General features: G+C 37.1%; 2 protein-coding genes and 1 non-coding gene across 3 annotated transcripts; all 3 read right to left on the bottom strand.

Annotated features, from left to right (window-relative positions):
* Nucleotides 1-1,629: 1,629 nt before the first annotated feature.
* LOC104244893 (fimbrin-2-like) lies at nt 1,630-9,202 on the bottom strand. Its single transcript, XM_009800413.2, has 14 exons — nt 9,002-9,202; nt 8,725-8,895; nt 7,593-7,834; nt 7,328-7,499; nt 6,664-6,702; nt 6,383-6,451; nt 6,171-6,287; nt 5,446-5,657; nt 4,706-4,861; nt 4,308-4,507; nt 4,062-4,219; nt 3,326-3,422; nt 2,477-2,568; nt 1,630-2,143 (listed from the first exon to the last, which is right to left on the bottom strand). Exons 1-14 carry the CDS (start codon nt 9,086-9,088, stop codon nt 1,961-1,963), a joined length of 1,995 nt encoding a protein of 664 aa, XP_009798715.1. The 5' UTR covers nt 9,089-9,202; the 3' UTR covers nt 1,630-1,960.
* A 3,001-nt stretch (nt 9,203-12,203) lies between these two features.
* LOC104244894 (protein PEP-RELATED DEVELOPMENT ARRESTED 1, chloroplastic) lies at nt 12,204-17,557 on the bottom strand. Its single transcript, XM_009800415.2, has 9 exons — nt 17,154-17,557; nt 16,314-16,469; nt 15,550-15,618; nt 15,293-15,463; nt 13,847-13,990; nt 13,546-13,686; nt 13,376-13,441; nt 12,907-12,966; nt 12,204-12,519 (listed from the first exon to the last, which is right to left on the bottom strand). The coding sequence occupies exons 1-9, from the start codon at nt 17,481-17,483 to the stop codon at nt 12,475-12,477; spliced, it is 1,182 nt and encodes a 393-aa protein (XP_009798717.1). The 5' UTR covers nt 17,484-17,557; the 3' UTR covers nt 12,204-12,474.
* A 74-nt stretch (nt 17,558-17,631) lies between these two features.
* On the bottom strand, nt 17,632-17,704 carry TRNAK-UUU (transfer RNA lysine (anticodon UUU)). Its single transcript has one exon. It is a non-coding gene; the product is annotated as a tRNA-Lys (tRNA).
* Nucleotides 17,705-21,343: the final 3,639 nt, after the last annotated feature.

A 21,343-nucleotide genomic window follows, 5' to 3' on the forward strand; every position in this document is an offset into this window, starting at 1 on the left:
GTTATTACATATATTATATATGAATGATATATATATATTATACATTCACCGGCTATTTTTAATTTAAGAGATTAGCTGAGAGTCTATTTGAGTTAATTCTTCTTTTTAATATTGTATATCATTGGCAACTTTTTGTTGACTAAAAGGGTAAATGGTTCTATGGCTAAGAAACATTTTATTCTAGGAGACATTTTTGAAACAACAACAACCCAGTATAATCCCACAAGTGGGGTCTGGGGAGGGTAATATGTACGCAGACCTTTCCCCTACCCCGAGGGGCAGAGAGGTTGTTTGCAGGAGACCTTCGGCTCAAGAAAGCGACAAGAGACGATATATTAGTACTATCAATAGACTCATAATAAAATAACATAACATAACATAACATAAAATAAAATAACAGCAATATAAGAAATATAGGAAGTACGAAAAAGATGAAAGATATAATAATATCCAGCAGATAAAGCCCTGCATCAGTAGCTGACCAGTAGCATCCTAAGACTAACTCCTAACTGGCTAGTCTCACTCTAGTGCGCTTTAGAAATACTCACAACTTCCCCCTAGCCTACAACCTTAAAGCTCGACCTCCACACTTCCCTGTCAAGGGTCATGTCCTCAGTAATCCAAAGTCGCGTCATGTCCTGCCTGATCACCTCTCCCCAATGCTTCTTAGGTCTCCCTCTACCTCTCCTCGTGCCCACCACAGCCAGTCGTTCACGCCTCCTCACCGGTGCCTCAGTGCTCCTCCTTTGAGTGTGCCTGAACCATCTGAGTCTTGCTTCCCGCATCTTGTCCTCCATGGGGGCCACACCCACCTTCTCTTGAATATCTTCATTCCTAATCTTATCCATCCTTGTATGCCCGCACATCCACCTCAACATCCTCATCTCTGCTACTTTCATCTTCTGGATATGTGAGTTCTTAACCGGCCAACACTCAGTCTCATACAACATGGCAGGCCTAACCACTGCTCTATAAAACTTACCTTTTAGTAACGTTGGCACTTTCTTGTCACACAGGACTCCCGACGCTAACCTCCACTTCATCCACCCCACCCCTATACAGTGTGTGACATCCTCGTCGATCTCCCTGATCCCCTGAATAACTGACCCAAGGTACTTGAAACTACTCCTCTTAGGAATGACTTGAGAGTCAAGCCTCACTTGCACTCCCGCTTCCGTCGGCTCGGCCCCAAATTTGCACTCGAGGTATTCCGTCTTCATCCTGCTCAACCTGAAGCCTTTAGACTCAAGGGCCTGTCTCCAAACCTGTAGCCTCTCGTTGACGCCGCCTCGTGTCTCATCAATTAGAACTATGTCATCAGCAAATAGCATGCATCATGGCACATCTCCTTGAATATGATGAGTTAGTTAGTGCATCCATCACCAGGGCAAATAGGAAAGGGGGCAAATAGGAAAGGGCTGAACGCAGACTCTTGGTGTAACCCCGTAACAATCGAAAAATGTTCGGAGTCGCCTCCTACTATCCTAACTCGAGTCTTAGCTCCATCATACATGTCTTTAATCAGGTCTCTATTTTATATCATCGGGTCAAAGTTTCCTGGTAGTTAACAAGTTGGCAACTTACAAATTTAAATAAATTACTTGGTTTAACATAAATGCAACAGCTAACTAAACAATAAAGAGATAATTAACTATATTTTATTCCTTTCAAATGTCTAGTTCGGTCCTTAGTTCTAAGCAAAACTTACATAACATGTAATTATAAGGGAGGTGAAGACAAGCTACATTACATTATTACAATGCCTTCTTGTCCAAAAATACAATTACAACTTACTTACAATATCCACATTATGTGATTCTTTTCTGGAAAATTGCTTTCAGAATGAGTGATTTCTACAAAGCGATAAAACTATAAATCTTTGGAAAATTATCAATAAAAGCAGCAGGAAGAAGAAGAAAAAAAAGTTCAGCACCATGAAATATCTGGAAAAATCACCGAGTTATCTGTTACTAATATCTTCTGCTGAAGACTCAGAAGCTGTATCGTCCAACGTTGAGGTTGAGGCTGTGTCCACCGAGCTACTATCACTATCTGATGATGCAAAAGTTTGGTCCTCCAATGGTTGTTTCAAGTGCCAATACATTATACTTGCTGTCAGCGTAAGGATCATCTTTTGATTTACCTGATTAAACATAACAGTTCTAGATATATGAAAAATATTATTGTAAAATCTTACATCAGACAAACAAAAAAAAAACAGTAGTTATGATATTACTCAGGGAATTATTTGAATAATTCACGCTTAAAGCAAACAGTTCCTTTTTGGTCGTTAACACTTAACAAGAGGTAAGATGGACATCAAAAAAAACAAATGAAGGTAATTTTTTTTTTTTCCGAAATGTGATATGGAAACCTCTATAAAGGAAGGACGCATCAATTATTATGATGCCTCAGTGGCATAAACAAACGTAAAAGGAAGTGCAAAATTGACGACTACATACGAATGAGAAGTTACCTCAATTAAATCTTCAGGTAACAAAAATATTGAACATCCGAGCTTTCTCGCGATACTGATTATGTAGGTCGCGTTCATTTTCTTCTGCTCATCTGCATGATCCAAAATTTTGATAATCGAAGAGTCAACCTCAAACATACTAACGGTAGCCATGAACTGTGAAAGCATAGGAGCACTAATAGGTACAGATTCATAAAGGTATGGTTTTTCACTCCCACATAGTGAGTCAAGTGGAAGGAAACTATATCATTGCGACTGTTGTTGGAATTCAAAAGAATTGATCGAAACAGAAAATCTTCAGAAATTTCAACTATGACTCTTTTTGTTTCAACTATGATAAATGACCCTTTCAAATGGTCCGGACCATCAAACCTATGCAGTCTAATTCATTGCCCCCAAACAGATAGTATAGTTAGGCAAATGCAGAAAAATCTTTCACATGTAAAATGTGACACAAAAGTTTGCCTGTTGAGCTTAGGTTTCCTAAAACTTTAGCCGATAGGAGGGTGAACCTCCTGTATATATATGAAAAGCTCGGTACCCTTTATAATAGGAAAATTATTAAAACCTTGGTACCTCTGTTACCTAGGGAAAAATATTTAAGTATCAAATATCACCATATCCAATCATACACTATTTTCCAGCACCTATGTTTATATCCTAGCTCATATCATTCAGTAGGGCATCCCAGAACAATTACATCCAACTGCATTTGATAATTCGATATCTAATGCAAAGAAATATACTCCGAGGAAAGAACAGGGAAAAATTCATTTGTGTCAATACCAGCAAGCAAGTTTATTGACTTAAACAATAGAAAGATGGAACCTGTTTCTGAAAGAAAATTACCAGTTTCCCCTTTTGTAACAAGACTCCAGTTAACAGCTCGAGGATGAACAGAACTTAGCAGTTCAAGGAAAAAGATTCCAGTTGACAAACTTTTATCCTGCAAATAAAACAAAGTCATCAGCTTCTTCATCGTGGTGACGAGGTAAAATACTAGTAAAATTCAAGATATATATGGCCATCTTGTAAGCACATTATGCAACTCATGACTTCTCCAACGACAGACATTTACTATGTGGCAAAATACATGATTGTGATATTCTAATTCTAAATATGCCTCAGACCGATAATAATGCAATAAAACATTCAACTCATCAGAAGCTGATATTCCACCGAAAAAGAAGGAATGATTTACAATAGAATTTACTTGTTTTTTCAAAACTTGGTTCTCATATTTATTCACCTGATTCCATGGGTAAAGGAGTACACACATGCATAGCTTGTTCAATTTAACGTGACACGATTCTAAGACCAATATAAACTTTTAACTGCTTCTCCATCACAAGCTTCAAACTTTTGAAAACTAGGTTCAACTGAGAACCCAATCTTTACCTAGCTTGTTTGTACTTGAAAAGGACAATATTTAATGACTGATATGCAAACCCATTGATTTACAGAAATAGCCCCCTTAAAGGTCTGCCAACTCCATTATTCTGATTTTGGGAAGTTGAAATAACAGGAGATGATACCTCAAAACTATTGGGATTTAAGTAAAGAGATATGTTTGTGGAGATGATACCTTAAAACTTGCCATATGACTCTGGCTTCCTGAGTTTCTTACTTTGCTGTTAGCCCACTCTAAAATGTGGGCGTCGGTAATTTCCTTCCCATGGGAGTGAAATCTCAAATTCTTTAAGAGCTGAAGCATGTTACATCTCATTAACTGCCACAAGTAAGCTGAAACGCGAAATAAAGCGGTTGGTCCATAACAATTTGTGCTTTTCTGATTCCGGAATCAGTGGGGAAAATAAAAGAGCAGGCTTACCCAATATTAACTTCTTGTTTCCCTGCACAACGTCATTTCCAGCAATATTTACTAAGGAAAACTTCAATTGTTTGCCAATCTTGACAACTTGGTTGCAATTTTCTACTTTTCTAAAAGGCATCTTAATTGGAGGTTTAGTGGCAATTTTCCAATTAACAATTCCTGGGGAGACCTTGTCAAGTGTCTCCAAAAGCACCCATCTGCAAAAGAAAACATTGACGCATTATGAAACCACACATAAACGTTTTTGAAAGAACTTCTAGAAAAGCCAAATAAGATCAGAGCAGAGTTGGAGTTCTTTATTTTCACTGGATCAAAAGGAAATTGAACTAACTCTGGAGCATGATTGCACTACCATGGGGAGAATTTTCTACACTAGGTATCAAGGTAGCACTCACCCATCTCTCAGATCTTCGAAAACATTGTCTATGTATGATGAATTTCCAAGACTATTGATCCAAAAGCGAAATGATCTTTCTTCCCTGGACATCTGAGCTTCATCTGGTGATATCTCAACAAAGGATATCTGCTTTGTTTGGGTTGAAAGGCCATTCCTATAGATGGAAGATTTATGATCAGTTTATAATTGAAACAGAAATGATCAAATAAACTAAATTGTACAGAATGCAACCCCAGTTAAGTGTAAAACACAAGTTTTACCGTAATTCCTAGGCATATAATATCTCAGATTTATACAGAAAAATTGGTGAATCTTACAAGTGCGTTAAATTATGGGAAAATCTATAACAGATTTCAGGTCAACCGACAACTGTGGCGGAATCAACGTTATGTCTATTCAAGTGTCTATGCTGACATATACTGGTGAAGCTACTGATATGTAATTATCTAAGCAGCATGCTAGAAAAGAACATTACAAATTATAAAGCGCGTAGCTTTGAAAAGTAGCAAAGATTTCTCCAAGCAAATGTGGCCATGAGGTACTTTCTATGTATTGCTATTCAAGAGCTTTTTGATGGGAAAAAGTAGCTTGAAAGTAACTATAGGTCTTCTAGAACTTGGAACAACCAGCTAAAGCTTTCTTCTTATAGTTAAGTGTCAAATCCAAATAGAAAAACAACACAGGGAACAATTTGAAAGTTCGTAATTAGAATGGAAAGAACCACTTAACTATTCTCACCTATGCTGAAAGATATGTGCCACAAATGCAAGGTTAAGATTTGGAGAACCTTCCACAATATCTTTCGCCGTTAAATATCTTTTGCAGCCCATCCTATCTGCATGTTCCAGAACCAATTTTGCTCTTCCTAAAGGGTCTCTCACAGTGAGCGTTGAAGGATTGGTATACTCAGGGGCTAGTACATTTAGGAGGTGAGCATAAGCTTCTCCATCCTACATAAGCAATTTGATAACTTACGAATTAGCATTATACCTCTAAAATGGCAAACCACATTTAAGAGATGAAACTGAGAGCTCTTTTCTGTTATTAATGAGTAAAAGGAAAAGAAAGTCTAAATTGAGTACATTTTAGATAAAACTCAGATTATGCAGAAAACATCAGATATAACAGAACTTCGTAGGAGGCAGCAACGATATCTCGGTTGATCAAACTGATTTTATTTGCTATTTTTATGCCAAACTTATTTAGCACTTGGTGGCATTGTGAAAAGATTAATAAACTGAAGTAGTTTCTACTGTTTATAGAGTCAACATACAGAGGAAGTTCTAGAAACTAGAGTTGTTAAAATATGTCTAAAACCATTACTCAGTAGTTCATGTTGCTCAAATAGGGAAGAGATAATAGGGTCATCAGCACCAAAGTCTTGAAGAGGATTAAATAAAAGGTGGCAGATTTTTAAAAAAAACTGTCACTTGATTGATACAGTCCAATTCATTCCGATCTACCTTTATGTCAGAAGAGAAGTTTGTCACGATTTTCTTGTATCCAGATTTCTTCAATTGAAAATTCATCCATCTAAGCAGGATCTTTTCTGGAGGAAGGCTCATCAGCTCCTCTACTTCCTGACATTACAAATTTGAGATACTGAAGCATACAACACAAGTTTTCTTGCAAGATAATCACACGAAGAAAGCATCCAATAAGGGTATTTCTCTACCTGGCTATCGTCAACTAACTCGACCAATTGAGGTGTTTTCTTTAGATTGAGGTCTGCCAATAGTTGAATCTGAAAAGGCATGAATTAGCCAATCAATCTCCACAGAAGTTTCAGATTACAATTTGTGTCCTAAGATGTAAAGTATATGGTGGTATCATTTTGCATCTTAGTGCCAACCACCTGTTATTTGTAAGGTAATCTAGTCCCATAAAAAGTTGCTCCATTACTTCAAAATTAAAAATCATCTCAAGTATTCAATAAGTATACATTTAGAGACTTACTTTAATAATTTGGGATATCACTCCAAGAACAAGATGCCTCTGGAAACAAATGAAAAAACAAAGTATTAGTACAGTTTATCTGTTACTGCAAAAAGTGAAAGCAATCAAAAGAATGTCACTCATAAAAACCGCATGGCAAAATGCTCATCATGTTAAGAATCACAGTAAATATTGTGTTGGGGAATACTAGTAAACATACAACACGTTTTCCAGTAACATATTGACTAGAAAATCCCCGAGCCTCCAGTAGATGAAGAAAGTCACCATAATCCAGCCGCAGACCAGAGAACAAGATGATAAAGAGGCAGCAAGGATAATAATATAGACAATTGGATGCCTTTGTACATTCTAGAAGAGAGTGAACCTCTCCTATGAAACAAATCAGGCTATTATTGGGTCTAAAGAATTATTGGGTCTTTTGTTAGAAGAATGCTATTGATCAGGCTATTTAGACTACGTAAAATATTAATTGACCATCCAAAATGAACAGATGATATCACACTAACACTGCTCAAAGCCCAAGATATAACTGCTACTCCATCTGATGAGAAAGACGCTTTCCAAACAATGTTTCAAAGAGTTTCAAAAGGAAACAGAGTCAAGATGATAATTTCATGGAGAACTGATTGCAAACGGGAGAGGGAATTCATAAGGGGACACGTACCCTCCCTTCAATGAAGTCTTGAGTCCCAATATTGACCACAGTACATCCAATTGCCTTGGCAGAGTTAAGGCACAATGTATGATTTTCATTCCTTTCCCATGGATTAAGCATTCTCTTCATATTTATTGCTCGTTCATCAATTGTTCCAGGTACGGCCACATTGATAAGCTTGCTGCAATAAAAAACAATATTGTTGACGATCTAGACCATGAGGCTTATAAACGATATGCACATGAGTACAGAAAGAGCAATAGTTGATATTAACCAGATAAGAACTCCGTCCTTGGCAACCTCAAAGAGATCATTAGTAGAAGGATCAATAGGAAGGAATTTTTTCAAAAATTCATCTTCTGCAAGATAGTTGTTAATATGGGCAACATATGATGCCTTCTCGGATTCACTAATTGTGTGGAGTAGCGTAGAAGTTGGAGACTTTAGGAAAGCTGATGAATTCTTGACGCTATTTCCCATTCTTGCTGTGGCATGTGCTTGGAGTTCCAAATAAACCTGTCACAAGTTCAACAAATTTTTGCACTCTTTAGATACATCCACTAGAGACTCTTGACGTGTATGTTCTGAAAAGCTCTAGAAACAGAGTGGAATAATTCAAACAAAATGACTGTGTAAATCTACTCTAAAACTATCTAAAAAGCAGAAAATGTAACAAGATTTCAGTTTCCTTGTGCAAAGAGGAGAATTAGCTCCTGGAAATTGATGGTTCAGCTAAGTATATTATTCATTCACTTCTGTTATTTAAAGAAAATTTCTAACTCTATATTCACAAGGAAGGAGTATTGTTTTGAATATGCATGTCTGTTTATCCATGGATATGTCCATAAACTAATATTCCAGTGACATCAAAATCTTAAGCTTCTTTCTGTCACAAAGATTAGAGAGATTATATCAAATGTATGAATTCCATTTATCATCTTTCTTTTTCAAACTGCTCTTTATTAGTTTCCGAATGTGATGGAAGCTGTTTTCTGGATTTTAGTAGAAGCATTTCTTATGCTACTCTTACAAGATAATTCTGCATACTTGAAACTTTCAAAATCAAGTCCAAATTTCCTTCTCTTCTTAGTGATATTCCTGATAGCTCAAAGCACCAATTAAGTACAAAAAGGACTATACAAGGAATGAGCTTATGAATCTATAGTTTTCTTGATTTTGTTTAGTTTTTTATTCTAGAAAAAAATATAATGAGAAAATAAGCTAAAAACTCTGTCTAGTGAATGAATTAAGAATATTGTTTCCTGATACGATATCATTAGGCCGATTTCCAGATCAAGTGTCTCCTTTTAAGAATGATCCAAACAACCACTTCAGAAAATGCCATCTGTGGATATGAATCTACTGCATCTAACAACATTTCAACTGCATGAGCGCGGAATATATACCCGAAGAAATAATTCGAAATCAACGTCTTCATCCAAACATTTATAGGAATCTCTGAGAAACAACTCTCTGTCTTGCTCCGTAAGATTCTCTCCGACGTGTTTCAGTTTCGCCATTTGTGAAGGCAAGTCGGCGAGCATCAGACCTCCGTTCTCTTTCTTCATCGTGTTAAACTGCGCAGAAATAAATAAAACGTAATCCTCAATAATGGAGATCCGCAGATAAAATTCAAAAATGAAAAAGAAAAAAATATAGATATTGATCAGAGAAAACACTTACGTGAGATTTTAAACTCCGAAGCTCCACCTGAGTGAACTGATTTTGCAGCCATGGATCCGATACCAGTACACCTACATATCCAGCCATTCTGCAATTCTCTACTCACTAAAACTTTAGAGAGAGAAAGTTGAGATTTTCTGTGAGTGGGAGAAGAAGAGTGAGCATGGAGATTGAGGGGAAGAGGCTTAACACTAGAGTGAGTACACTGGGGACGGAGAAGGAGCTGTCAGTGTCTGTTTCAAAGCTGTTCCTTTAAAATTCAAATTATGAGACGGTATTGTCCCTTTTTTTTACTGCTTTACTTTATACTTAATTCAAATATAGTACAGTGCTGCATAATTAAACCCTCCAGTTTGTTTACGGTATTAATTAAACTATAGTACTACTATTTGATATGGTTTACTAGTCAACAGGGAACGAGAAGAATGTGAAACTATGGAGGAAAAGCATTAACGGTCACTTTTTAATTTTGTGAACTCCGCCAAATGTGTTGGAGGATATAATTACTGTCACATGACACTCACCTAAACCTGGGCCTTTACCTGTGACTTTAATATTTACCTTGCTAAATTCAATACGATTTGCCTGCTATCAACACCACTAATACTTAGGACATATTCACATCAAACAATGAATTAACGGTCAATTCTATTTCATATACACTTGTATTGTTTGACCATAGGTAATTTATCACTTGACTTTATTAATGTGGCTTGACCCCCTTCCCAGGAAACCCTCCTCTCATAAGTGTTAACTGTTGATATTCATTAAATGTCGATCCTAAATTTTAAGTTGTAAAACTTAATGGTCACAATTGCTTGACAGGTGGTTACTGTAGTTATTGAAAGCACCTAATTAAAGAAGTTACCAGCTGTGATTCTTCAAACGCTGATAAAGCACGTAGCTTCAAAAGTGAAGGTACCCTCGTCTTTGCACTCTTTATTTAACTTCCGGCTAGTTTTCACGAAGTGACATAACTGAAATTTCAGGTCTAATTAATCCTCGATGGCAGGAGAATTATCATTTTGTTTGTACTTCATTTGTTCTTTTTTCCTTCATGCACTCTCATACACAATCCATGTGCAGAACTTGCTCAAGTTGAGGAACACAATTTTCGGAACAAGTTTTAGGTAGAAAATGGTAAAGCCAAGTGAAAAATGTGACTCTCTATCTTAATTGGCCCAATTTCAGCACTTCATGTTCCTTCACAAATGACTTTTATCAGAACGTATGGTCCTTCTTGTCATTTTTCATAGAAGAAAGATTAGTTGAGCACCTTTCAAATTGTGAGCCCCACAGAAGGAGGGTTTGCTTTACGAGAAAAGTCTGAATAGATAACATAACGGCTCTTCTGATGCTTTGTCGAGACTAGAATTTTGAAAACTGGAACGCCACTCTCCAGTAGTAGATTTTGAATTAAACCAAACGCGATCATTTCAGAAGGAACCAAACTTTAGCTGTCGTTCTCAACCCGCGAAGTCAAAATTTGGTATAAAACAATTCTAATCTAATTTAAACTACTGATAACAATCTTCTTCATATTTCATCCTTAAAAAAACTAAAACACTAGCTCAAACGATTTCTTAAATTTAACCTCTTGTAGATTTCTTCACTCTTATTCTATAGCTAATCATAATGTCTTATTAACAACTTACTTGTCCGGTCGACTTTTGCATATTACATAGAGTACTTTAGCAATAAAATAAATAAAGATGTGGTTTTTTAGTACTCCTAACACAACTCTATATCACTATCACTATTATCTTCATTTCCATAGATTCCAGAGCCACAATGCAAAATTATTCCTAATTTTATACACTGCCGGGGTAAAATTATTTACACCATTAACACTTAAACACCAAGTGCAAAAAATGTTGAAAAAGTAACTGATCAAAATTTTAATGCAAAAAATGTGTAGTCATTGAATTCATTTGAAAACGATAAATAAAGGATGCGTGAAGGATTAGGAGGAAAAAAACACAAACTAAAGCAACCTGCGATACTTATCTAATTTAATGAAAGCTGTGTAAGTAGCATTTACACACAAAAAAAAAAAAAAAACGAGCACCTCACGTGGCCATTTCCAGTGCTTTTATTCTAAAGGATAGAAAAGAGATGGGGAACAACTATTGGCATGGGGCACTCTAAGTTGTCCTCTGACCAACTTGAAGTTCAGGGGTATCTCATTTTTTGTTATATCAACATCCCCAAAAGCGCCACTACCTATAATTTCCTGCTACTCTAAGTTAAAGAATTACAATATGAAATGCAAATCATATTTACTTCTCGACCAGAAGGATTAACAGGTTCAAAGCACAAGATAAAACAAGTCGAATTTGAGCTCAGTTATTCATGTACTACTCGTCTCTTCTCCCAACCCTCGAGGCATCAACAATAGCTCAATATACACGACTCCACTATCGAGTTGCTTTAAAGTGGTTATGGTTGACAAAATAAATGAAACTAACGTACAAGGTTTTTTCAATAATGATGGTATTCAGACTAACTCCTCATTAATCCACAGCGGATCTGTTATTTTTTACTAGGCACCAAGTAACTCTATCATCAAAGTTTAGGAAGATAAAATAACCAGTTAGAATTCGAACATTGGCTCCGAAGGACGCCATCCCCACTCATCAACTGCTAAGACACTCCCTTGGCAAAATTCAGCACAAGATATCTTCTTTAAGCAAAATAAAATATGACTATTAGGAAAAAGCAGAAGTATGGAAGAAAGGGGTTTAAGTTTTTAAATATCATTTGGGGCATATAAAAAACTTGAATATTGGAGCATCGCTGTGTCTGGAGTGCGGAACAGGTTCTTGAAATGAGAATTGAAGGACAAGTAGGCCCAAACCACACATGGGTTTCCCCACACAGACACTTTATCTTGCTTCAATTTTGTGATTCGATTGATCTTAGAGTCCCGAATTATCATCATTGCTAGTGATTGGACATGGCTAAAAGTATGATTCTACCCATGTATGGGTTTGTTCGCTGTATCATTGAAAGATAGATTTGCATATCATACCTCCGGAAACATGCTGGCTCCTTATCTCATAACTTTCCTTTTTCTCCTTTCCTCTTTCAACTTCTTGCCATAGTACTTCTGGGAAAATGTTTTAACACTTGTAAAGCGCCTATATCTTTGTACTTGTGTTCTTGTGTTCTTCTTTGGGTGTTTCCAACAGTAGATGTCTCAGAATTTTGTTTCAAATTCTATGCTATTTCCTTCCAACTACTCGTAATTGTTCGTATGACAACTATGCATAACTCTAAAACTCTTAATGTCTACTAAGATTCGAGACTGCTGTATAAGATGCAAAATCCAGCACCCCCCCCCCCAACCACCAAATTTACACATGGATTATGACAAATATTCACACCCAAATTTTATGATGCTTACTAGATATTTAGACAGGATAGATCGGCTTTCTTCTCCGAGCGTTCCTACAAATTAGTGCAAGGAACAACTAGAATGCTATCTCTTGAAGTATTTGAAGTGTGTTCTGGCGAACCTGAAACCACAATTAAAAATTCAATAAGTTGCTACTTCTCAAGAAACGTCAAAAACAATCAGCAATTTAGCAACCTGTCATAGATAGACTCCCAACTACCAAACTTTAGGAAGTCTACTCTCAAGTGTAATAAACTAAGATTCAAAAATTTAAAAGACAGCCAAGTTAATGACACGATATACACGCTCCAATCTTGATATACATGATTTACTGAACGAAGTTAAACTTGGAGAACTCTCAAGTAACTTTCACCAGTAAAGGAGGAACTTTACGACCCTTCTACCTTAGAAAATGGCTATGAAAGTCAACTAGCGGGGTAGACATATTGCAAAGCGACTTTCTACATAAAATGCTACCACACACAAAGACAGATTAACAATAGCATACCCATTCAAGATGCTGTGCTGTGACTCCAGAGATATTTCCTCCATATATGCCACCTAACACCTAAAAAGTCCCAATAAAGATGTGGTTAGACATCATAACCGCCGGGGCATTTGCACAAATGGCCTATTTTTAGGCCACTATTTAAATTATGTCCCAACCAACCCAGTGGGCTAAATTTGTCTGCAAAAAGAGAAGTTCATCCAACAACTTTTAAAGGTAAAATTTATCCCACTGGGCTAATGGGAAGAAAATTTGAACAGTGGCCTCAAAAAGGCTATATACAGTGTAAATAATCCATAATTATCTCATACTTTTCTTTCGTAAGACACTTGGCAGAGAAATTTGTATCTGGAAACTGACTACCACATAGTCAAACTTAATGTACTTTTTTTTGTGACTAGCTCACCAGAAACCATAACCACCAACTCTACATCCTATAACAACAACCATATGCACAGGCAACTCTTACCTTAGAAACTGTCTCAAGAAACATGCCAGGGCGCACAGGCAATGGTTTACGCCCACTTACACTTGCCTGGGAGAAAAAGTAAAATTATCATAATGCAGACTATAATTTTCGTTGAAAAAACTTTTGGATATCTTAAAAAGTAATGAGATCATTGCGAAACAGAATCTCACCCTTCCTGCAATTCCACCAGCATTACTAACTTCATCATCCGAACTTTCTGCACCTTCCTCTTTACCCAGCATCACATTTTTTATCATGTCGTGTACAGTTTTCCCTGGTCTTAAGGAAACAAGTTTAGTTAAAAAGTTCACCTGCATGAACATAAAAAGGCTAACATCAGAAAGAAAAGCACAAGCAGCAAAACAAAGACATCCAGGTAGTTCATTTCTCACAGATTAACTACATTTTAGGAAACCTCCTGAGCAGTTGACCAATAAAACGTGACCGGATATCGAATGTTCAAGAACAAACCTCTGATTCAGGCAGTGTATTCAGGCCACGATCATTTCTTTCGTCAAGTATTCCACCTCCCATCATGTTCCTAGCTTCTTCTCTGATTAAAACTAATCTTGCTAGTAACTTCCTATCAGGTACAACAGGACGAGATTCCATTGTCTGTGGCAAAGGCAAACCAGTATTGTTTAGTGAAGCAAGGGTAAAGGAATCCTTCTAACCTAATAATATTGCAATCTGCATTAATCTGATAAATTACTTTCAGGGTTCAGAAAACACACTACATGATGTCACATATTTAAACTTAAGTACCATCAGTAACTTGCAATCTCAAAAAAAACGAAAAAATGCATATAGATAAGCATGCATGAAATAGTTATAATTTGGTTCGTACGGAACATCAGATGCTTCTTGAGCATGAAAACTACAGTTGAACATAAGAGTAAAAGGAATATCCGGACCAAATTATTACTATGCAATATTGCATAAGAGGCGTGATTCCCAAAAATCTCAATTTCTTTCTATAAGATGATACATGGATGTTATATTTAAATCAGAAAAAGGGGTCAAAACTGATTGTGAAGAATGAAATGTATCACATGTATTGAATTTCAAAACACATAAAATAGAAGTCAAAAGGGAGTAGGACAGAAAAAGTATTTTGAGAAATACTACAGCCTTACAGCACGTAGTTGAGGAATTTTTTAAAATTATTGATGACCAACAACTAACAACTCTCAAGTGCATGAATAAAATCAGAATGACTTGACAAAATCGAAGTCTAAACGACTTGATTTCTGGTCAAATAGACTTCACTGACACAATTTGCAGGTTAGGTTACTAACAGGAAACAATGTACCTCATTCTTTGGATCTGTTAACTACGATGGTTTTGTTAAGACTTGAAATTACCACAAGTTTCCTTCCTTTTTTTACTGTATATTAACAGGGGCGGGAGCGGATTCGGCCTAACCCAGTAGCTTTGGTTCGAACCCTGTATTTATCTTAAAAATTTCATTAAATATGTATAAATTATTAATCTAGAACCCAGTAACTTCAAACGATTAGAATCCCGAACCCATAAGCTTGAAATCCTAGCTCCGCCTCCGTATATTAACATAAATAAATCTGCAACTCGAGAACAACAAATAGATAATGAAGTATGCATCCGACACAAGTGCCTTAAAAATAACCAGCATTAACACTATAAATTTTAAAACAAGTTGGCTGGGCATAGTTGTTTAATATCACTATGTGAAAATATTGACCTAACCATATCAGCATGTTCCACCCCCTGTAAAAGTTTGTGGTTTCTAATAAGTTGTGTCCTAAGGGACCTGTAGCCGAATGAAACTGACACAGACAAACTATGTTGTAGCCGAATGAAACTGACACAGACAAACTATGTACTTAGATCCCAACAGTTCAACTGTCTCCTGACTATGCATGTACATTGAGAGCCTACCTCCAGAATATCATCAGCCTGGTTAGCTATGTCATTCAAATTTGCGCCAGGAAGATGAACTTTTGTGCCATTCTCACTTTGGAATACTCCACCACCTGCAGCTACTCGCCTCAGCAATTCATGCCGGCTTTCTTTTTGGGGGGTTCTACAGAGCAGGCCTACGACTTGAACCTAGAAAGCATATAAGTTCAACCCAATGTAAAAAGAAAGACTAGAGCAACAATGCTGCTAATAATTTAGTCAATGATGATACTCACATGAGGGGGGCATTTCTTGGTAAGATGTGATAACACAGTCTCCTTAATCACCTCCAAGATTGATTTGCGCTAAAAGAAACATTCAGTTGTTAACATACCCGCCAAGAATATTGCTTATATAAATGCAATACTCAGAGAAAATGAATGGATATGGACAGAGAACAAAAAGAAACACAAAACATAGCAGAAGACAAAATATGAGCAGATATACAGTTTGCTATATAAATCATATAGTGTTCTTCCAAAATGAAGGAGAATTGATTACATTAGAAGGTTTCTTTTGTCCTTTAGATTCTTTGCTTATCGCTCTTCATTCCCGATAACTTTCATTAATTTTTTTTTTTTTTTGTCAATTAAGAAGTAAATACCTATAGGATGAAAAAACCAGAGATGAGAGAAAACAACATATCATGCACACAGGCCTACTAAGTTGTACCAGAACTATCAGTATCACTAATCTTCTGAATGAGACTGCTTTACTTCACTACATCTTGCACCAGGCAAAAGCTAAAATGATGAGCATCAAGGACAACTATTTGTCATTAATTGATCTCTAAAGCCAGCATACAAATTATCTTACCACACAGAAATGCACCAGATGTGTCAACGGTGTGAGAAGCATATAAAACTAACAAGTGAATTGCTCGTGGCAAAACAATGAAACAGACCATAAATCACAGATACAGAGTAAAAAATTATACTTCAACGAACAGCAGTCCTTAAGAAAAAATAATGAAAACAGATCAGGAACATATAAAAAACACCTTGTCGTCCTGGTCCTTTTCAGCAATTTGGATCATGTAATCAAGGGCCATCATGAAACCGGACTCCATTTCATCAACTCTCTTCCCAATCACTCCTTGTGCAGCCAATTGCACTGCTACCTCCTCAGATGCTTCGTCCATCTTCATATCTTCCAACTGTTTCATACATATGTATCCAATAAACGACATTAAATGGATGAATAACTAATCCAGCTGACATACTGGACTAACTGTGTAAACAACTTGATTGAACTACATAATCAGGTATCCTATCACATACATATAACACTTATTTGATGCTTTTAGTTGTTCTTGGTTATTGACATCACAATGCACTTCCCAAATGTATCGGCAAGCACATAGTTATATCATGTTATTACTACTTTCATATTTCTACACCTACCAATTATCCATCACCATATAATTGCTAAATAGTGTAGGTGGAGTAGGATTCATTTCTAGGGATGCTAGCTATTAAGAATTAAGACGTGCCATTGCAATATTCACACCCTTCAGATGACAATGCAGAGACTTCAGATTATTCCTAAAGGCAGCAGATATTACGCACATTCACATGGATTTCGAAATCCTATTACCTCTGATTTTTAACATCTTTAATAATTCAACACGACCAAATTCGATGAACAGAGTTTCCAGGGTTTCCACTACCACTAATTTTAACTCTACTCTTCAGAATTTCCATTTTCCTATCAACAGGGTTTAGGGTTTAAGTGTTCCAGGAATCAACACTACGGAAGATTTCGTAGTTATTAAAAGATATATACCACCGCAATTTTAGAAAAAACGAAGAACGTTAGTACACAATAAAGGGCAACGTACTAGCTTGGCCATTTCTTCAAGGACAGAGGTAACTTGGTCACCGCCTTTAAGCAGAGCGGCGTACTGAGAACTATCCCAATTGCTATTTTCAGGTTCACGACTTTTATCATTTCCATTTTGAGCTCCAAATTCCTCCGCCAAAAATCCAGCGCCGACCTCGTAACTCGTGCATAGTGCCGAAAGGTTTTGTCTGCTGAATGGCTTCAGCTGCAATGAGTACTGAGTATGGATGGAGGGTTGAAGGAAATGACATGCTGGTGGAGTCGAGTAAAGAGATGGAATTGCAGGACCAGCCCGAGAAAAAATGCTAGGAATTGACAGAAACGCCATGGATAAGAATTTTGGGGGTGAGGGGGGGAGAGAAAGAAGAAGCTAACGATGGAGCTGTGAAAATTTTGTTTTTATTTTTTATTTTTTCTGGAACTATAAAAAGTATGGTGAAGCAAAAATATCAAAAAAGAGAAAACAAATGGAGTAACGCCGTCTGTGGGAATCGAACCCACGACCACATGGTTAAAAGCCATGCGCTCTACCAGCTGAGCTAAGACGGCACGTGTCAGGCATCTTTTCATAATCATAAATCAATGCTACTACAAATTTATTGAACTAGGTTCTCTCACAAGGCTCAGCTCCTTCATTATTTTCCCATAGAGAATTCAGAATGGAAGAAACTTGACCACTAACCTTAAAGTCGAGGAAGGGAAAATATTGCTTGGCTATGAATGTGTTGAATTGTATTTCAAATTTATGATTATTATTCCTACATGAGTTATAGGTATAATTTGCACTTAGATTTAACTATATACAATCTGCAGGAGGGCTGAACATCATATATCTATATATTTGGAATAAAGCCACAATTTGCAAACTACTATGGGTTGCAGATGAAAAGAAAGATACTTTATGGATCCAATGGGTGCACAATTTCTATATTGTGGTATATTGTGTTGTATGTTTATTCATGATTATGGTCATGCACTTAGCGTGTTTGTTGTTGATACACATGTTTGTTGATTGTGAGCATTGTGGCTCGTTGGATATTCCATGCAGATCGGTATGTCTGGATCGGGCTCCGTGATGCAGCGGGGTTATGTTAGGATATGATTCTTTGAGCTTATTTCGTGTATTTTGCTTCTCCCATGTGGAATGGCATCATAGCATTATGCCTTGGCGGTTGTATCTGCGGATTTTGTTGGGTAGTTCTCTTATTTGGTTCTCCTCCCATCTTTGATTATATTCGAGTTGTTGCATGTTGGGCACGGATTGTATCATATGCGGCTCTAGGTGGCATTTATTGTGGCTTGTCGGCCGAGCGGTTTGTATTGGATGAAATGAGGTTATTGGACCTGAAATTAGTGCAATCGATTTTGGATAAAGTATGTTGAAGGGAGAATGTTATTAACCAGCTCAGAATTCGGCAACGATTATTGTCGGGCGCGAGAACTACACGCCTTATTGATTGGTTGAGTGGTTATGAGTTTCTATATGTTTCTTACATCATTAGAAGTATTGTGAAGGTTTGGGATAAGAGTTTATTTGACATGAGATATATTATTGGCACTGAATTGGGTAATAAGCAGTTATTACAATCTGAAAATATTACTATGAGTACATGAGTTATGTGGTAAATCATGTGATTATATCTTGGAATATAGTTATGCCTTGATGCAGCTTGTTTAGACTTATAGATGCAAGAACCGGGTCTCATAAGGAAATCCGAATGTTGGAGATTGGGTTATAAGATTTATGGACTAATGTTGAAAAAAGAATCTTCAGTTAGGTTTTATTGACGGGCATATATAGATTGAGGTAGAGTGTGATCACCCATGTGTATGGTAATTTTATATGATGATTTGATGACTTTGGAACGACTCTTGACACGTTCGAGGACGAACATATATTTAAGTGGGGGAGAATGTAACGACCCGACCGGTAACTTTGAGCATTGACATTACATTCAGTGATTTGAGGTCTTGAGTAGCTTCATATGATGTATTACAACTTGTATACATGATTGATTTTGATTTTCAGGAAGTTTGGGATTGATTCGGAAGAGTAATTCTCAATTTAGAAGCTTTAAATTGGAGTAGTTGACCAAGGTTTGACTTATAAGTAAATTATCTCGGATTCATATTTCGATAGTTTCAATAGATTCGTATGATAATTTTGGACTTAAGTATATGTCCGGATTTGGATTTGAAGATTCCTAGGGTGGTTTAGCTCTATTTGGCGAAAGTTAGAATTTTGAATACTTTGACTTTCTGAGAAGGACTTAAGTAGCTAAGTTTCCAAAGGTGAACACCCCCTGTCCTTTATAGTATAGTCGTAAAGGGCTTCTCAGAAAAGTCAGGAAGAAGGCATTCGAAAGGCCGACCACTATCTCATAGGCATTCTAGTGGTAAAACCGATGACCACACGGCTCTATACCAAGTCATGAGCGATAGCGAAGCCAAGCCGCCGTCTATAGGCGAAGGGACGAAAGCCCGACGAAGGCCTATGCTACAGTAAGAAAAAAAGTACGTTGAGGTTACGAAGTCACTTAGCCGTATACTATACAAAGGGAAAGGCGTCGGTACGGAGTCACGTCAGCTGTGGATATAGACTAGGCTATAAGGAACGGAGTCAACAACTATGGACCGAGACTACACTAAGGAACAAGGAAGCTTGACTGAGAAAAGAAGTCAAGGAACGAAGCTGCTTCTCTAATAGCCCCGTTGAATAGGAGGGCGAAGGCTTTTTGAAAAAGTCTTTTTTGTCTTGTAAATGCATTTTTTTCTATTTAGAGAGAGGGGGCTTCAAGTTCTTAGGAAGAGCCGTACGAGACAGCTCACGTACGGCATACTAGTTAAGTTTAAGAATTTGAGTTGACTACAGTCAAATAATGGACTTAACGAGCTTTGATTCAGGGTATGAAAGTTCCAACAGTCTTGTATGATGGTTTTAGACTTGTCCTCAACTTTTGGTTGGATTCTAGTAAGTTTCGGATAGGTTTTGGTTGTATTGTGCTTGTCACACCTCCTTTTTCCGCGCCCGTGAGGCGCAGGGGGAGTTTTTCCAATTAAAGGACAATCGAAACGGGATTTGTTTATTTATTTCAGAGTCGCCACTTGGGAGATTTAGGGTGTCCCAAGTCACCAATTTTAATCCCGAATCGAGGAAAAATAATGACTCTATATTACAGTCTGCATACCAGAAATCCGGATAAGGAATTCTGTTAACCCGGGAGAAGGTGTTAGGCATTCCCGAGTTCCGTGGTTCTAGCACGGTCGCTCAACTGTTATATTCGGCTTGTTTATCTGATTTTTAATACAATTATGAACCATGTGCAAATTTTATCTTTTAACCACTTTATTAATTATTATTATTAGGAATGTGAACGTCGCTTAAAACATGTCTTTGGACTGCGTCACATGAAATGCACCCACAATCCGGAACATATCTTATTTGACGTTTTGGGATTTGGATTTGGGTCACATGAAATGCACGCCCAAGTTTAAGAAAATAGATTATTAAACACGCGCCTAAAGAGACTATCGTGTTATTATTTTGGGAAGGCCACGAAATTCACTAAGCGGCCCTCCTGAATTCTAAGTAATTTAAAACGAATATTTACTGAGGGCCCCGCAATTTGTATTTTTTATTCGGCGAGGCTCATCTCATTCTTATTTTTAAAAGGATATCCTATAGCAACTACGTTTCTTGTCGTGTTCGTCTCTATCAATTGAAAGCAGTAGATAGTCCTAATTAATTACATGTTTGCGAATTGTTCGTAGCAACATTCAGAAAAGCTTGAAAATCCGAAATGAGGCTGCATGTGCAATCAGCCGAACAAATAATCATGGGCCCAAATCCAGCCCATGCGTGAAAGGCCAGACCTGGGCCACTGCTTGTCCGATGCGGACCTGCCCGGTCTGTTTTGACCTGGACTCGACCTTTATGAGGTTGAGGCCCTGAATTTGTGCTCTTTATCTTAAAACATGATCTTAAGGGTTATACATGGCAATTTATTAGAAAGGAAAGAACCTATTTACAGTATACGGATTTCATGCTTGGACTATATCACAGGCTCATACTATACCATTGAGCTAAGTAGGAGATACCACCTACTGCCTTGGGCATACTCTCATCATCAACCTATATGCACATTCTAGCATTCAACTACCATACATTGACATTTATAGGCATGAAGA

Source organism: Nicotiana sylvestris, chromosome 9 (assembly GCF_000393655.2).
Source record: "Nicotiana sylvestris chromosome 9, ASM39365v2, whole genome shotgun sequence".
Classification (NCBI taxonomy): domain Eukaryota; kingdom Viridiplantae; phylum Streptophyta; class Magnoliopsida; order Solanales; family Solanaceae; genus Nicotiana; species Nicotiana sylvestris.

Excerpts from the sequence above, each read along its gene's own strand:
- LOC104244893 (XM_009800413.2), bottom strand. The coding sequence starts at position 9,088 with ATGGCTGGATATGTAGGTGTACTGGTATCGGATCCATGGCTGCAAAAT. Across the intron at positions 4,508-4,705 it reads TTCGAAGATCTGAGAGATGG|ATGGGTGCTTTTGGAGACAC; the intron begins GTGAGTGCTACC and ends TTTCTTTTGCAG. Across the intron at positions 3,423-4,061 it reads GTCATATGGCAAGTTTTAAG|GATAAAAGTTTGTCAACTGG; the intron begins GTATCATCTCCA and ends TTTTATTTGCAG.
- LOC104244894 (XM_009800415.2), bottom strand. The coding sequence starts at position 17,483 with ATGGCGTTTCTGTCAATTCCTAGCATTTTTTCTCGGGCTGGTCCTGCA. Across the intron at positions 15,619-16,313 it reads AAAAGGACCAGGACGACAAG|CGCAAATCAATCTTGGAGGT; the intron begins GTGTTTTTTATA and ends TGTTTCTTTTAG. Across the intron at positions 13,687-13,846 it reads ATACACTGCCTGAATCAGAG|GTGAACTTTTTAACTAAACT; the intron begins GTTTGTTCTTGA and ends ATGTTCATGCAG.